At 40.9% G+C, this 12,515-nt stretch overlaps 1 protein-coding gene across 1 annotated transcript; it reads right to left on the bottom strand.

The window, feature by feature from the left end:
* Positions 1–560: 560 nt before the first annotated feature.
* LOC108793919 (photoreceptor outer segment membrane glycoprotein 2-like) lies at positions 561–12,034 on the bottom strand. Its single transcript, XM_018564879.1, has 3 exons — positions 11,454–12,034; positions 3,921–4,167; positions 561–827 (listed from the first exon to the last, which is right to left on the bottom strand). The coding sequence occupies exons 1-3, from the start codon at positions 12,032–12,034 to the stop codon at positions 561–563; spliced, it is 1,095 nt and encodes a 364-aa protein (XP_018420381.1).
* Positions 12,035–12,515: the final 481 nt, after the last annotated feature.

Here is a 12,515-nt window from a genome sequence, read left to right as displayed (position 1 = left end):
AACATATGCCCCCACTTCACAAGTGAATACTTACTGAGATCTGATGCCTGTGGCCTCACATGATTGTTTACATCCTGCGTTGAAGTCCTCTCTCTGCTGGCCGCACCTGCACAGTAGTGCCCCATAGACTTCTATGGGGTTCGTCTACCTCCATCTCCCAGCCAGGAGATGCAGAAAGATGAGCCCCATAGACTTGCAATTCTAACATATCAGTCATAGAAAACGTACATATTCTATACATTTTCATTACGTGATTCACATTTGTTTTTTATTAACTCCATGTAAAATTTACATTCATTTCATGTGACTCTAGTATCACAGAGTTCCCCTACACATTAATTCTAACCTCATCCAACAACCATCTCAATGTATTACTTAAATACATCAGTCTTATTGCTGTTGCTTCAAGAGGTGCATCCAATCCAAGTGCATTAATTTAGTTCTTTTGTAAATGTTTTCCAGCCAAATACACACACTTCCTTACAACGTCATAAAACAGCTTTTGCAATGCAAAATGTAATCAGTCTTGTTGGCTGTAGTTAGCATTACCCATGCTGTGGTCAGCTAACTGTGGGGATGGAGTCTGGTGGAACATTATCTGGGCCATAATCTGCTCTTGGTATATCCACATTTGGATCAGATTTCCCCGAAAGGCTGGAGATCTGGTTGACTTTACCCAGATTTTTGATGATTTCAAAATTGTGTTTAGCAGTTTCCATACAGCTGTTCTCCAGTAGCCATCCGTGGGATTCACTTTCAGGGTCTCCTAATACCAGCACATTTTCCATGGCAGTCTGAAGGTACCGTACACCAGTGAGCACTGAGAGCTGTAGGAAACAAAAAGAGTGAACGGCCATTGTATGGTTGCTAATACTAATGTAAAAACATAAATCAAGTATATTGGTGGTAATACAATCTGTATATTACAGCAGTAGCATGTAAACATTATTTGGATATTGCCAAATATATACATTGAAAATACTGCAGTTCACAGTCATGATGCAACCTTTCTAAATATTTCCACATGCAAAATTAAACTACTGTAAACCCTTTATGTAGAATTTGGGAATAATAATGGAGCAAAAGCGATAGCACACCCATAGAGGAAATGTTTAATAATGCGGCAAAGATAAGGGCTTTTCAGGTATCAAAAACACCACTGACCTAGCACAGAAGTAGGTTAAGATTACATCTTTATTTTATACAAAAATATAAAAGAAAGTTTGTGCATAATAAAACACTTAAAACTGTGATCCTTCCTTCATATTGTGGCATATAATCAAGACCTCCCTTATAAAGATACCAACAATATTGATTACTTATCCAAAGACCATACAGAGTCCACAAAATGTGATATTATCATGATGTCATGGTATCAAGGGGAATCAGGAAGCTGGGCACCGTTTCATTACCCACCGCCTCGCTTCTTGATTGCCCCGGAAGCCAGATCCATGCTATTCGGCATGGATCTGGCTTCCGGTGCATGGCTTCCTGATTGGCCAGGACGCCGGTACCATGCTAGCAGAAGTACTGGTATCAGTACTTGGTATCAGTGATTACCGAAATGTTAATTTCAGTGCTCGTACTCAATAACAAAATACTTTGGTACAAAGGATCGTCCAACAAACATGCATGTCTGAATTGGCTAAACATACAGTACATGTCTGTGCCTATGGAGCTGGGAAAAGGAACACTTAGTCACTATCATTGCTGGTCAGTCTTCATGGAAATCACTTTGGATAATCTAACCTAGTTCAATCCAATCTAGGTTTTTTTTTTGCCCGGTCAGGCCAAACAAAATTAATCCTGTGTGTGACGGACCCCCGTACTCAGGATGAGTATGTCCGCCGCTGTCTTCTTCCTTGCTGAGGAGATATTGAAACCTGAAGATCTGTAGCTCCCAGTTTCCCCAGTCACTAGCCAAGGCTCGAGTGTAGGGTAAACAAACTCTGCTTTATTGAGCAACTGCACAAACTTATATACAGCAAGTGATCAGATCAGAATATAATCCCATCACATCCCCCTCCCCTCCCAGACCATCGGTCTGCTCAACACCACAGGTGTCCACCTGCTAACGAACTCCAGACAGCCTGGCCAGAATGTCATTGTTCTGAGCTCCCTCAGAGAACAATGGGAGATAACGAGGGATGGTGCTAATACTCTTTCCATAACCAGGTCACACAGCATAACGCACTCAAACATAACCCAACACCAATACACATTTAACTTATAAACTGATCACCATGTCATCACACTGTGTTTGTAGGCATCATTAAAACTTTAAATCTGCAGTGGTTCAATGGGTGCAATGTACCACCATTGTTATTCTTACATCTGTACTACAACATCAAACGATCCTTTTTGATTTTGGTGTTAAAACCATTTAAGGCATACAGAGCTCAAGTCTTTGCACAGAACAAGGAACATGGTCAAAGCACACAGTGACAGTGTCTCTGTCCTGGTAAAAAGATTTCCTTTCCCTTTGGGACACAGCAGGAAGTGAGGAGATATTATAGAAATGGAAGGAACTATTCTCTTAGCTGTCACTGTAACATATGTCCCTATTGGAATATTTAAAAGAGAACTATGGGGTAAGTGTTTTTCCCCATAGTTCTCTTAATGGTCATGGGAGCACATATACTAGTGTCCTCCCCTGACCCAAAGCTCAGTATATCACGACCTACAACTCACGGTATACTGAGACAGCCGCAGCCGGGACGGATCCTGACAATGCTGTTGAGTGCCACCCAGCTGCGTGAGTGACAGCTGGCTCAGCCTATCTAGGGGCAGAGCCAGCTGTACCCGCCCCTCTCCCCCGTCCGTACCTCCAGTCAGCACTGAAAGATCAGAGGGGGGAATCCCTGTGGGGAGCGGTGACTGACAGTCACAGCTCTCTGCAGTGAGATGATCGAGAAATGGGCGAGCGACAGTATGCGTTCGCTCACTTCCCGATCTATTGAGTCGACGTGTGACAGTTTAATTGTCACATGTCGGCTCGAACTATGAGGATGAGTGATTTTCACTCACCTCATAGTGCTCCTTTAATCATACCTTTTTTTCCGATAACAACTCTAGATTGTTGGATTTTCCAATGCTTTCTTTCTGGGTGATAGTGGTCACCAAGACAAACTGAGAAGATGAATCTACCTAGTGTGGACACAGACAGCTATAAAATGTATCCTTACCTACTCTATCCAAAACTTTAATATATACTGTTAGATATTATAGTTTATATAAGCAGAAATTGATTTCAAATGAAGAAACCCTACTATGTGTGGGACTTATTCAGGTACTCGTGGGAATCGTTTTCAATAAATGCAAATAAGTAGACATGTGCGATTCGTTTCGTTCCGAATCGAAATTCGGACGAATTTTCGGAAATTCGGACATTCGGATGTATCCGAATTCCGAATTACAGACATAACGAATGCAAACGAATCCGAATTTCCATTTCGGAAATTCGGTAGCGGTAGTTCGAACGTTCGTTTCGTTTTCGGTTCTTATTCGTTTCTTATTCGTTTCGTTCGTTGGAGCAAAGTGACATTAGAGAAGGAGAAAAAAAAATTCCCCCTAAAATGTCACTTTGCTGCAAACGAACGAAGGAAACGAATAAGAACCGAAAATGAAACGAATGTTCGAACTACCGCTACCGAATTTCATCCGAATCCGAATTCCGAATCCGAATTGACTTTCACACCCGAATCCCGAAAAACCAAATAACACAAATCCGAATTTAAAACGAAACGAAACTAAATGAATTTATTGGCAGTGCACATGTCTACAAATAAGACCAGGGTGGAAAAATAAATGATACAGTAATTCACTTTAGATATTATTTATACACAAGTTTAAATTCCTCTCTTTTCTAGTTCACACAGAAATAAAAGTGGAATCTGTTTAAGATGGCAGAGCAGACTTACTTCAAAGAGCCATACAATGAGGACAGTAAGACCAATAGTCTGCATGAGTTGATCGTAGTAGTCCAGTAGAGCCTCCCTGCAGCCACGGAGCCAGATGTTCAGCTCTTCTGCCAGGTAGTCATAGTTGTAGTGAGCAGAATTGTTGGTGATCTGATACTGGATGCAGGGACGAGGGGAATTGGGGTTGCAACAGCTAAAAGGAACTCCATCTAGTAAATATTTTCCATCCACATTGCTTTTAAAACGACTGCAAAAAGAAAATTGGTCACACATTATAATAAATATACCATTGGTAAACTAATTCACTGATTCTTTGGACATCACAATACAGTTTTAGTAACAAACAAATTTTTAGTCTACACTTTTTTGGGGGTTTTTACATTTTTACCTGTTAGTTGTCCGTGGTTGTAGATCAAATACAGATAAGTAACTTATAGATTTACTGGCAAATTTTCTATGTTCAGTGTTTCAGGAAGCCCCACCCCTTCCTGTTTCATTTTTAGTTCTTCAATGTCATGGACAGTGTCATTGACCATTAATGAGGCTCATCATTTAGACTTGATTCACACTGTTTTGTGTGCATTGCACTGCATGTGGTAACCTACATGTGTAGGTATGGATAGTCCCATGCAGATTTCCTTTCAAAATACACAATACTGCTGTGCATAGATCTGAACCAGCAACACAGGAAAGAATGGCATTCCTCCTTGTAAGGCTGGATTCACACTGTTCCTTGTGTGTTGCACTGTGTGTGGAATCACACATGCATACTGTAGGTGTGAAAAGGCCCATATAGTTTCCCTTTCCATTTAACACTAAACTGCAGTGCATAGATGTGAACCAGTTCTATAGGAAATAATGGGATTTATACTTGAAATGCATTTTCTGTTTCTACATACAGGTAACAGAGCCATCAAGTAGATTCTTGCATATCTACAGTAAAAAAAAACAAGCATTTATTCAGAGTGTCCATTATGCACTGACTATAGTTATAGTACGCCTAAAGGAATCCAATGACAGTCTAAAAAAAGCAGCAAATTTAATTACTATCTAAGTAAGCAAGTAACATACATTTAACAAAAAAAGTTCCTTTACCTTCCCTGACTAAGACATATCTTTCTTAATTTGTGTCTTCCATGCACCTCCTCCCAGACACTGCAGCTCACATTGGGAGGGTTTCAGCAACAGAGACAGTGCTGCCTATCATAAAGCATTGGACAGGACTAGGTATGGCCAGGTCCTGACTGACAAGATACAGACTTATGAATCAGCAATCACAATATTGGTGGTCCCACACCTGCAATAGTTTTTCATTCCACTACTGTGCAAACAAGCACAGCCTACATGAGAGTGGAAACCCTGAATTCAGAAGCAGTGCAGCATACTTGCCACACCATCACAGGAAAGCTGTGTTAGTGGACTAAGAAAACTAAAAGTGCAGATGTGCATATAATTAAGTGCTGCAGCACTTTTTATTTTTGAAGAGGCCATAGTTCTACTGTAACCTCCCTGGCGGTAATCCGGAGTGTGGTTAATTTTCATTACCAAAAGCTGTAACCCCGAGCGACACTCAGGATTACACAGCACGTTACCTTGTCCACGATCCCCGCTGTGTCCTCCGGCAGATGCGGGCATCCGTCTTACGGGTTCCGTCCCTTGCGAGAGTCCGCGTCGCAGGGGGCAGAACCGGCGGTATTTAAAAGTAAAAAAACGAGAAAACAATAGAAACAAAAGATGAAAAAAAAAAGGAAATAATCAGACTGCCAGGGAGTTTAAGATGTTACCTATGTTAAGGTGTGTGTGGTTTTCTATGAGAGCACAACCAATAAGGAGGAAGTATTTGTAAGGGGGGCCATATTGTTGTTGTTCTGAATGTTGTTACTAAGTAAGTCAAATAAAAGGTTGTGTTCTGGCTATGGGCTTTGCTTCTTCGCTGTAGGAAATAGTATTTAGTAGTGTCCCTGTTGAAAGCTAAATGGTAACTAAGAAAGTTTAGGGTGCAGGGGTTGAGAGCGAGTAAAGAAAGGGGTGGGGAGGTATGGTACTGGGGTACTCAGTTGTGTTGTTAAATAGATATATCTAAATTAATAAGTATGTCTGATCTATGGTTCCTAAAACTTTCGAAACGTGGAATAGGTACCTGTAATGGGGCAGCGTAATTCATGAGTTTGCGACATGAAAAAGGACAGGTGTGAATGGGCTACAAGGCTGAGATTTGCATATGACTTGGCAGCACATATACAGTATTTCTGGATCTACTTATCACAAAGACATGTGTTTTTACTAAACGTAACTTCAGCTTGTGCACTTATTTATCACATGACCAGTTACCAGGTTAGCGACAGGTTTACTTTCTATATCTACTTTCATTGGAGTGAAAGAACAGCTAATATGTAAACCCAGGACCCGACAAACTCAGTGTGTCTGTGCTGGCCCCCTCATAAACTCATACTCAGGGCAGCCATCAGAAATTTTAGGGCCCCTTACACGGCTTTAGGCCGGGGCCCCCGTTTCATGGAGATTACATATGTTTTTATTACAGAGATACATCACTTATAGGTTCCTAAACGAGACAATAAAAAAAACTACAATTCGCCCCCTTCCACCCCCAACCCCCCCCGCGCTGGCACTTGGACTTACCCAGCCAGGGAGTTTTGATGTGTGCACTGCAGGGGGCGGGACGTGTGACACACACACGCCTCCTGTGACTCACCTCGCCTCCCGCCTCCTGTTACTATGGACGTGGCCGGGAGGGGAGGTGAGTCACAGGACCCGCCCCCTCACTGTGTAGCCCGCCGGCAGTGCGGGGCCCCGGTGTTCGAACACCGGGACCCTGCACTGCCCCATATTGCAGGACCGGACCGCACTGAAACTGTGCGGCCCGGTACCATTTGATCCTGGGGGGATGCCCGGGCCCCTTACATGATTATCTGCCGTACCCCCCTGATGGCTGCCCTGCTCATACTAACCAATAGTGAAACTTACGTTGCAGAAGGTGTAATTATGGAAGCAGAACTGGTCAGCGATGACATGGTGAGGAAAAGCAGTGTTTACATTTTTTTGCATGTACTTAAACTCCAATTGAAGTCTCAGCTCCAATACTATAATTAATAAAAATTAATTTTGTTAATCACCCTCCCAGGCCCAGCTAAAAAGACCTTTACTTGGATTATGCTGACGAGAAGGAGTGCTGCACTTTGTGTAAGTCCAATGGTCTCACTGCATCCGACCCTTTGCTGTTTCAGACCTACAGTTATGACCTAAACATCAATGGCTTCTGAAGTGATTTCCCTAGACCCTGGTTTTATTTATAGCTGTGTTGCGGAGTCATCAATTGGGCCATACAAGTTAGTATAAAGATCCAATGCATTTTTTTTTATACTAAAAGGATTTGTCCTAAAATCTTGATGGGGTTATACTATGTGACTATTTAATACACTTAGCAGAGTTCCTTAAGGCATGATATGCCTACTGGCTTATGCCCTGGTGTATGTAATCCGAATGACGTAATGGGAAAGCTATCAGGGAGATAACTGTAGACATGGTCTGGATCAAGATGCTGTGCCAAGTCGGGAAATAGAAAACAGACAGATTTCTCAAGCCAAGGTCAGACAGAAGGTGAGCAGGGCAGAAGGTGAGGATCATAATCCTGATAAATAGTCTAATTAAGTCAAACTCCACAAATAAACCCAACACAGGACACCCAGCTCACATTATAGGAAACCTAATGATACCTAATAAATAGCAGGTGTGTTACCTTTTCTGTGTATATCCACCTTCATGGTCAATGACACAGTAACAATTTTGTTAATGAGAAGTCGGCGGTCAGAATTGCTTTAGAGAACAAAGTGGGAAGGTGAAACATGCACTTGCTTGCATGTGGTGTTTCCTCACCAGCTGGATGAGAGAGCTATCGCCTTCTTGCCACCAACCTAATTGTGCAGCGTTTTCTGTATGAAGGAAGCAACACCTTGCTGTGGAAGATGACAAGGCAGAGACACATACAAAGCAGGTAAGTATCCTCTCTAGGGATATTCAGATACCAAGTACTGTACTTGGTACAAGTACAACTACAGATACTTTACCAGCTCAAAGACTAGACTAGAAAAAAATTCAAAAGTTAGGAGGCCACTGTCATTTTTAAGGAACATACGGGGGTCCTGGGATTTGTGCATCCCTGTTTTAATGTGTGATTTGTTATATATATATATATATATATATGTGTATATAGATATATATATCTATATACAGTATATATATATATAGATCTACATGTGTATCTATATATAGATCTATGCATAGATCTATATATAGATCTATGTATAGATCTATATATATAATTTATTAGGGATGTACCAATACCGTTTTGTACAGACCAAGTACTAATACTTGTCCAAGTACGCAGAGATTCAATTACTGATACATTTTTCCTTAGTGTCATGTGACAGTTTTTCTAAAACAATACAGACTAATGATTTCAGGCAGTGGTGGAGCGCCAGGGACCGCTGTAACCCTGGTAGTTTTTGTCAAAATGCCAAGTATCGGCACTGGTATCTGAACTTGTATCTGAACATCCCTAGTCCTCTCCTTTTACTACTCTCTCCAGGATTTATTTCTCATTTCATGTGAACCTGTGGTTTGCCTATGCAGAGCTCAGCACAGCAGCAGGAGCAAGAGTGAGGAGAAGCCGCCCCATGTAAGCTCTAAGTTGGGAGTTCAACAGAACTTAGGACTTTCCTCCTGGCCTCATGTGACAGCACTGGATGTCCGAGTGGCCATTCACCAAGCATCAGAGTTGTCTCATGCTCCCCCATACTCAGAAGTACTGGGTATTTTTCTTTGCTTGTGGCAGCTGTGTAGGTTGGTGGGCCTTGTTGAGTGCCATCCCTATAATGAGGTGGCATCTCATTGGGTCAGGTTGGGGGGTGGGGGCAGGTGTGCCTGTCGTCCCCTCACCAGCCAGAGAGTCCCAGGTTGTTAAGAGCTGGGTGGGGAGATGTGTAGAGCTCTTACACATCTCCACACCCGGCTGTTAGGAACGTGGGACGCTCTGGCTGGAAAGGGGGAAACAGGCACACTGCAAACATCCTGTAGCAGAGCAGCCAGTATACAACAAACGTGCCACTCTGCCTGCCATACCCCCACGTGACCCAAAGAGATGCAGCCTGAGGCGACAGCCTCTGGCTGCCACATTAAAGGTACGGCCCTAAGGTTTGGGGTTTACACTAGTTTAATTATAGGTACAGTCATCTTCCACATTTATTTCCTTGGCGTCCAGTTTTTGGGGTTTTTTCCTATTTTTCTTTTTCTTTCATTCTTTGTATTTTTTGTCCCTATTTTTCCATTCCCCCTACCCTTCATTTCCCTTTCCTTCCTTTCTTTTTCTTTTCAGGTTTTCTTCCTGGATTAGGCACTCTTAGTTTTGTATCTACATAATTTAGCACCCCATTAGATATAGTGCACTTTTTCACTCTATACAATATTTATGGTATGTATATGTGGATATGTTTTTTTAGAGCTACATTACATAAATTATTTCTGCTATTTACTGTATGTTGCAACACTATGTATTTCATTATTTTTAATGTGTTATTTTCCTTATGCAATATGTGGTAGTACGCTATTTTTGAGGGGGTGTTTTCTTAAAACACCCTGGGATTTTTGCATATGCATGTATTTATAGATATTGCTTGTTCAGGTCTCTACATCATTTACATTTTGATGATGACATTTAAGAAGTTATCTTATAATTATTTGTTTTTGTTTATTGTAAATTGTTTTATGGGATAGGGTAATGCTTTGCTGATATATGCATATCTATTGCCTTTGGTTGGAGGAGATACAGTATGTATATGTATTTATTATAATTTTTTTTGTAAAATTGAGTCATCATAAATTGACTAATTGTAATAAGCTGCTCGGTGTGTTCATTTTAGTAGAATCTTCGTTAGTGGTACTATTTATTAATGTATTCCTCTTGGGCCAGCACGCTGCGGTGGTGTAATTCTGGCATATGTTTGGTGGGTATATAAAGGGAAAGGGAGAATATGCTGCTGCATGGGCTGACATTAAAGGAAAAATTGCTGTGCTTTGGCATGGCTAGAGTAAGCACAAGGTTATTTTTAGGTCCAGATAGTTTCTCTAAACAACTAAGCATACAGAACAGCTGCTTAATATCACACCTAAAATCCAAACACAAAGGCATTTATCAAATTTGCATACAGCAGTCTGCTGTAGCTTGTTCATGCTTGTCAGTGCAAGATATGGAAATATGATGACTATAATTATAATGTATCACCAATACTGTGCAGTACACAGAAGGCAATCATGTACACTTGTGTAACAATAGTCTGCACTGACAAGAACACATCTAAAACATGCATTTATATGTAATAAATGCCTCTATATTTCACGCTATATGTCAATTAATGGTTCTGGATGTAAACTTGATGCCAAGGATATGTAGGACTGATTTCCATAGCTTTGCTACTATTTTATATTTGGAGAACAATTGTTGAGGCTTTAGATGCAGCTAAACAGCTATGCACATTTGTTCCACAGCTCATGGGCAAATGCAGATGAATTGAACAATAAAAACAAAAATCGCTACAAAGTAAAACATTTAATAACCTTAGATTTACTAATGGCTATTGCTGCTGACTTGCTTTTGAAGGAGTAAGGTCTGGGGCTGTCATCTTGATCATTGCTCCATTACTTAGTGAGTCACTGGCCTGGAACAGGTATGTAGCCAGTAGTAGATGTTGACTATTTAAAGTTCTTGGTCAGTGACTCACAAAGGAGTGGTTCATGGATTAGGCATTTCAGCCATGGAGATTGCGACTTTAAAATCATGCCAACAATGGTATATTCCTGTCCTAAAGGTTTCCTTGATAGCTATGTTTGTGGCATTTACTGACTTCCTATCTACTATTTGCTTGTTATTAGTACCTAGTTTACATAATGGTTTTTGGTTGTTTACAGGGTAAATGTGCTGTCATTAAAAATGCAGTTCCCCAACTCACCCTCTGTATCATTCACCAATACAAGTTCTGAGTTCACATTCAGATATTACCAAGTTCTTACTGTCCTTGTCTACCTGGAGCCAGGCAGTGCTTTGACTCTTTAAATTTTTTGTGGGCCTTACGATTGAGAATTATGGCCATCTACCTCCTTGGCTCAGCTCATATTACCATAATAGCTGCTATTTTCTATGGCCATTAAATTAATATTAGGTATTACAATCTGATATCTTTCAACTGCTGCTGATTTTTGGAACTTAGTAGTTATGTATACCCACATTCTAGTCCCAACATGTTTTATTACCATACCTTGCATATGTACAAAGTTTTACAGGACTTCTAAAAAGCAACAGGATGAAAACGCGTTCTGACTTTGGGTAGGCTGGAGATCTAAAAGCTCCATGATGTCTGAATCTGAGGCCTGAACCTATATGGGTGAATTTGATGAGGATGGTGAACATATGGACAAATGCATATGCATACTGTTTGAATTCTTTTAAACCAATGTACTTACTCAATGACTTCCTTGGAGCTCATGTCCAGATAACGAGCAGACCTCCACTGGATCTCAAACCAGTCTCTGAATCCATTGTTCCCACAGCATTGGAACTCAATCTGTAGCATGTCAATGGTAGATTTTAGGAAGCAGCGACCAGGGATATCTGTGTCCTTGTAATATTTTAAGGCATCTTTGAGTCCACGGTACAGAGCAGATTCCAGCTCATTCCTCATAGTATAACACATGATGGCTCCCGCAAACACGCAGAACGTAAAGAAGAAGGTGCAGATGATATAGGGCAGCATGAACAGCTTCCACCTGGAGAATTTGTTGGCATCCGAGCAATCATAGCAAATCTTTCCACCAAAGAAATTGATGACGCAAGCGATTGTGCCCACAGCAATGAGCATGTTGGGGACCGTCTGAAGGTCTTTACTTATCATCAGCTCGCTCCGTTTCTTGATTTCAATCTTCAGATAGAGCCCCAGACTGAAGATAATTAGTCCAGTGACAACAGACACCCAGTTTAGAATCCATAAAACTTGAGCTAGTTTTCCTCTTCGTGTCTTGCTGAATTTTACTTTGAGAACTGCCATTTTTGTAATTGTAGAAAGTGGAGTGGACTCCTCCCTATAAAAGGAAAACATTTGGACTGAAAATATTTTCTGTATTTAGCAAAAAAAAAACTTTAAAAAAAAATTGTATTATTATTAATTTGTAAGGGGATTCATTGCAAGTTATTGTAATTTTACTCCGGTAGCTTGCTTAGGCTTAAAGGGTATCCAAACCCATAACACAAAAGTAATATATTGTAGCTTACCAGTCCTGACATGTGTCGGCTGCATTAGTTTTGTCTGGTGGTACTGCAAATAACACACCTTCTATGTCTATGCTTATGTTTTTTATTTTAGGTTAAGATACACTTTAAAGTATAACTGTACTATTGTCCATCAGAGCATATAGTATGCACTCCCCAAAGCATTGAATGGAGGGCGCAGTGTACATGCACCAGCCAGTAAGATTTTGGCAAGTGGCTGGCAGCGTGAAAAAAGTTGCACATTAGTGATCTCACTGGGT

The sequence above is a fragment of the Nanorana parkeri genome, unplaced genomic scaffold, assembly GCF_000935625.1.
Source record: "Nanorana parkeri isolate BGI_ZX_2015 unplaced genomic scaffold, ASM93562v1 scaffold791, whole genome shotgun sequence".
NCBI lineage: Eukaryota > Metazoa > Chordata > Amphibia > Anura > Dicroglossidae > Nanorana > Nanorana parkeri.
Note: the sequence above shows the minus strand (reverse complement) of the source record. Positions and strands in the feature narration are given on the sequence as shown.

Excerpts from the sequence above, each read along its gene's own strand:
- LOC108793919 (XM_018564879.1), bottom strand. The coding sequence starts at position 12,034 with ATGGCAGTTCTCAAAGTAAAATTCAGCAAGACACGAAGAGGAAAACTA. Across the intron at positions 4,168-11,453 it reads AGCTCCAAGGAAGTCATTGA|TCGTTTTAAAAGCAATGTGG; the intron begins GTAAGTACATTG and ends TTCTTTTTGCAG. Across the intron at positions 828-3,920 it reads TCATTGTATGGCTCTTTGAA|CTCTCAGTGCTCACTGGTGT; the intron begins GTAAGTCTGCTC and ends TGTTTCCTACAG.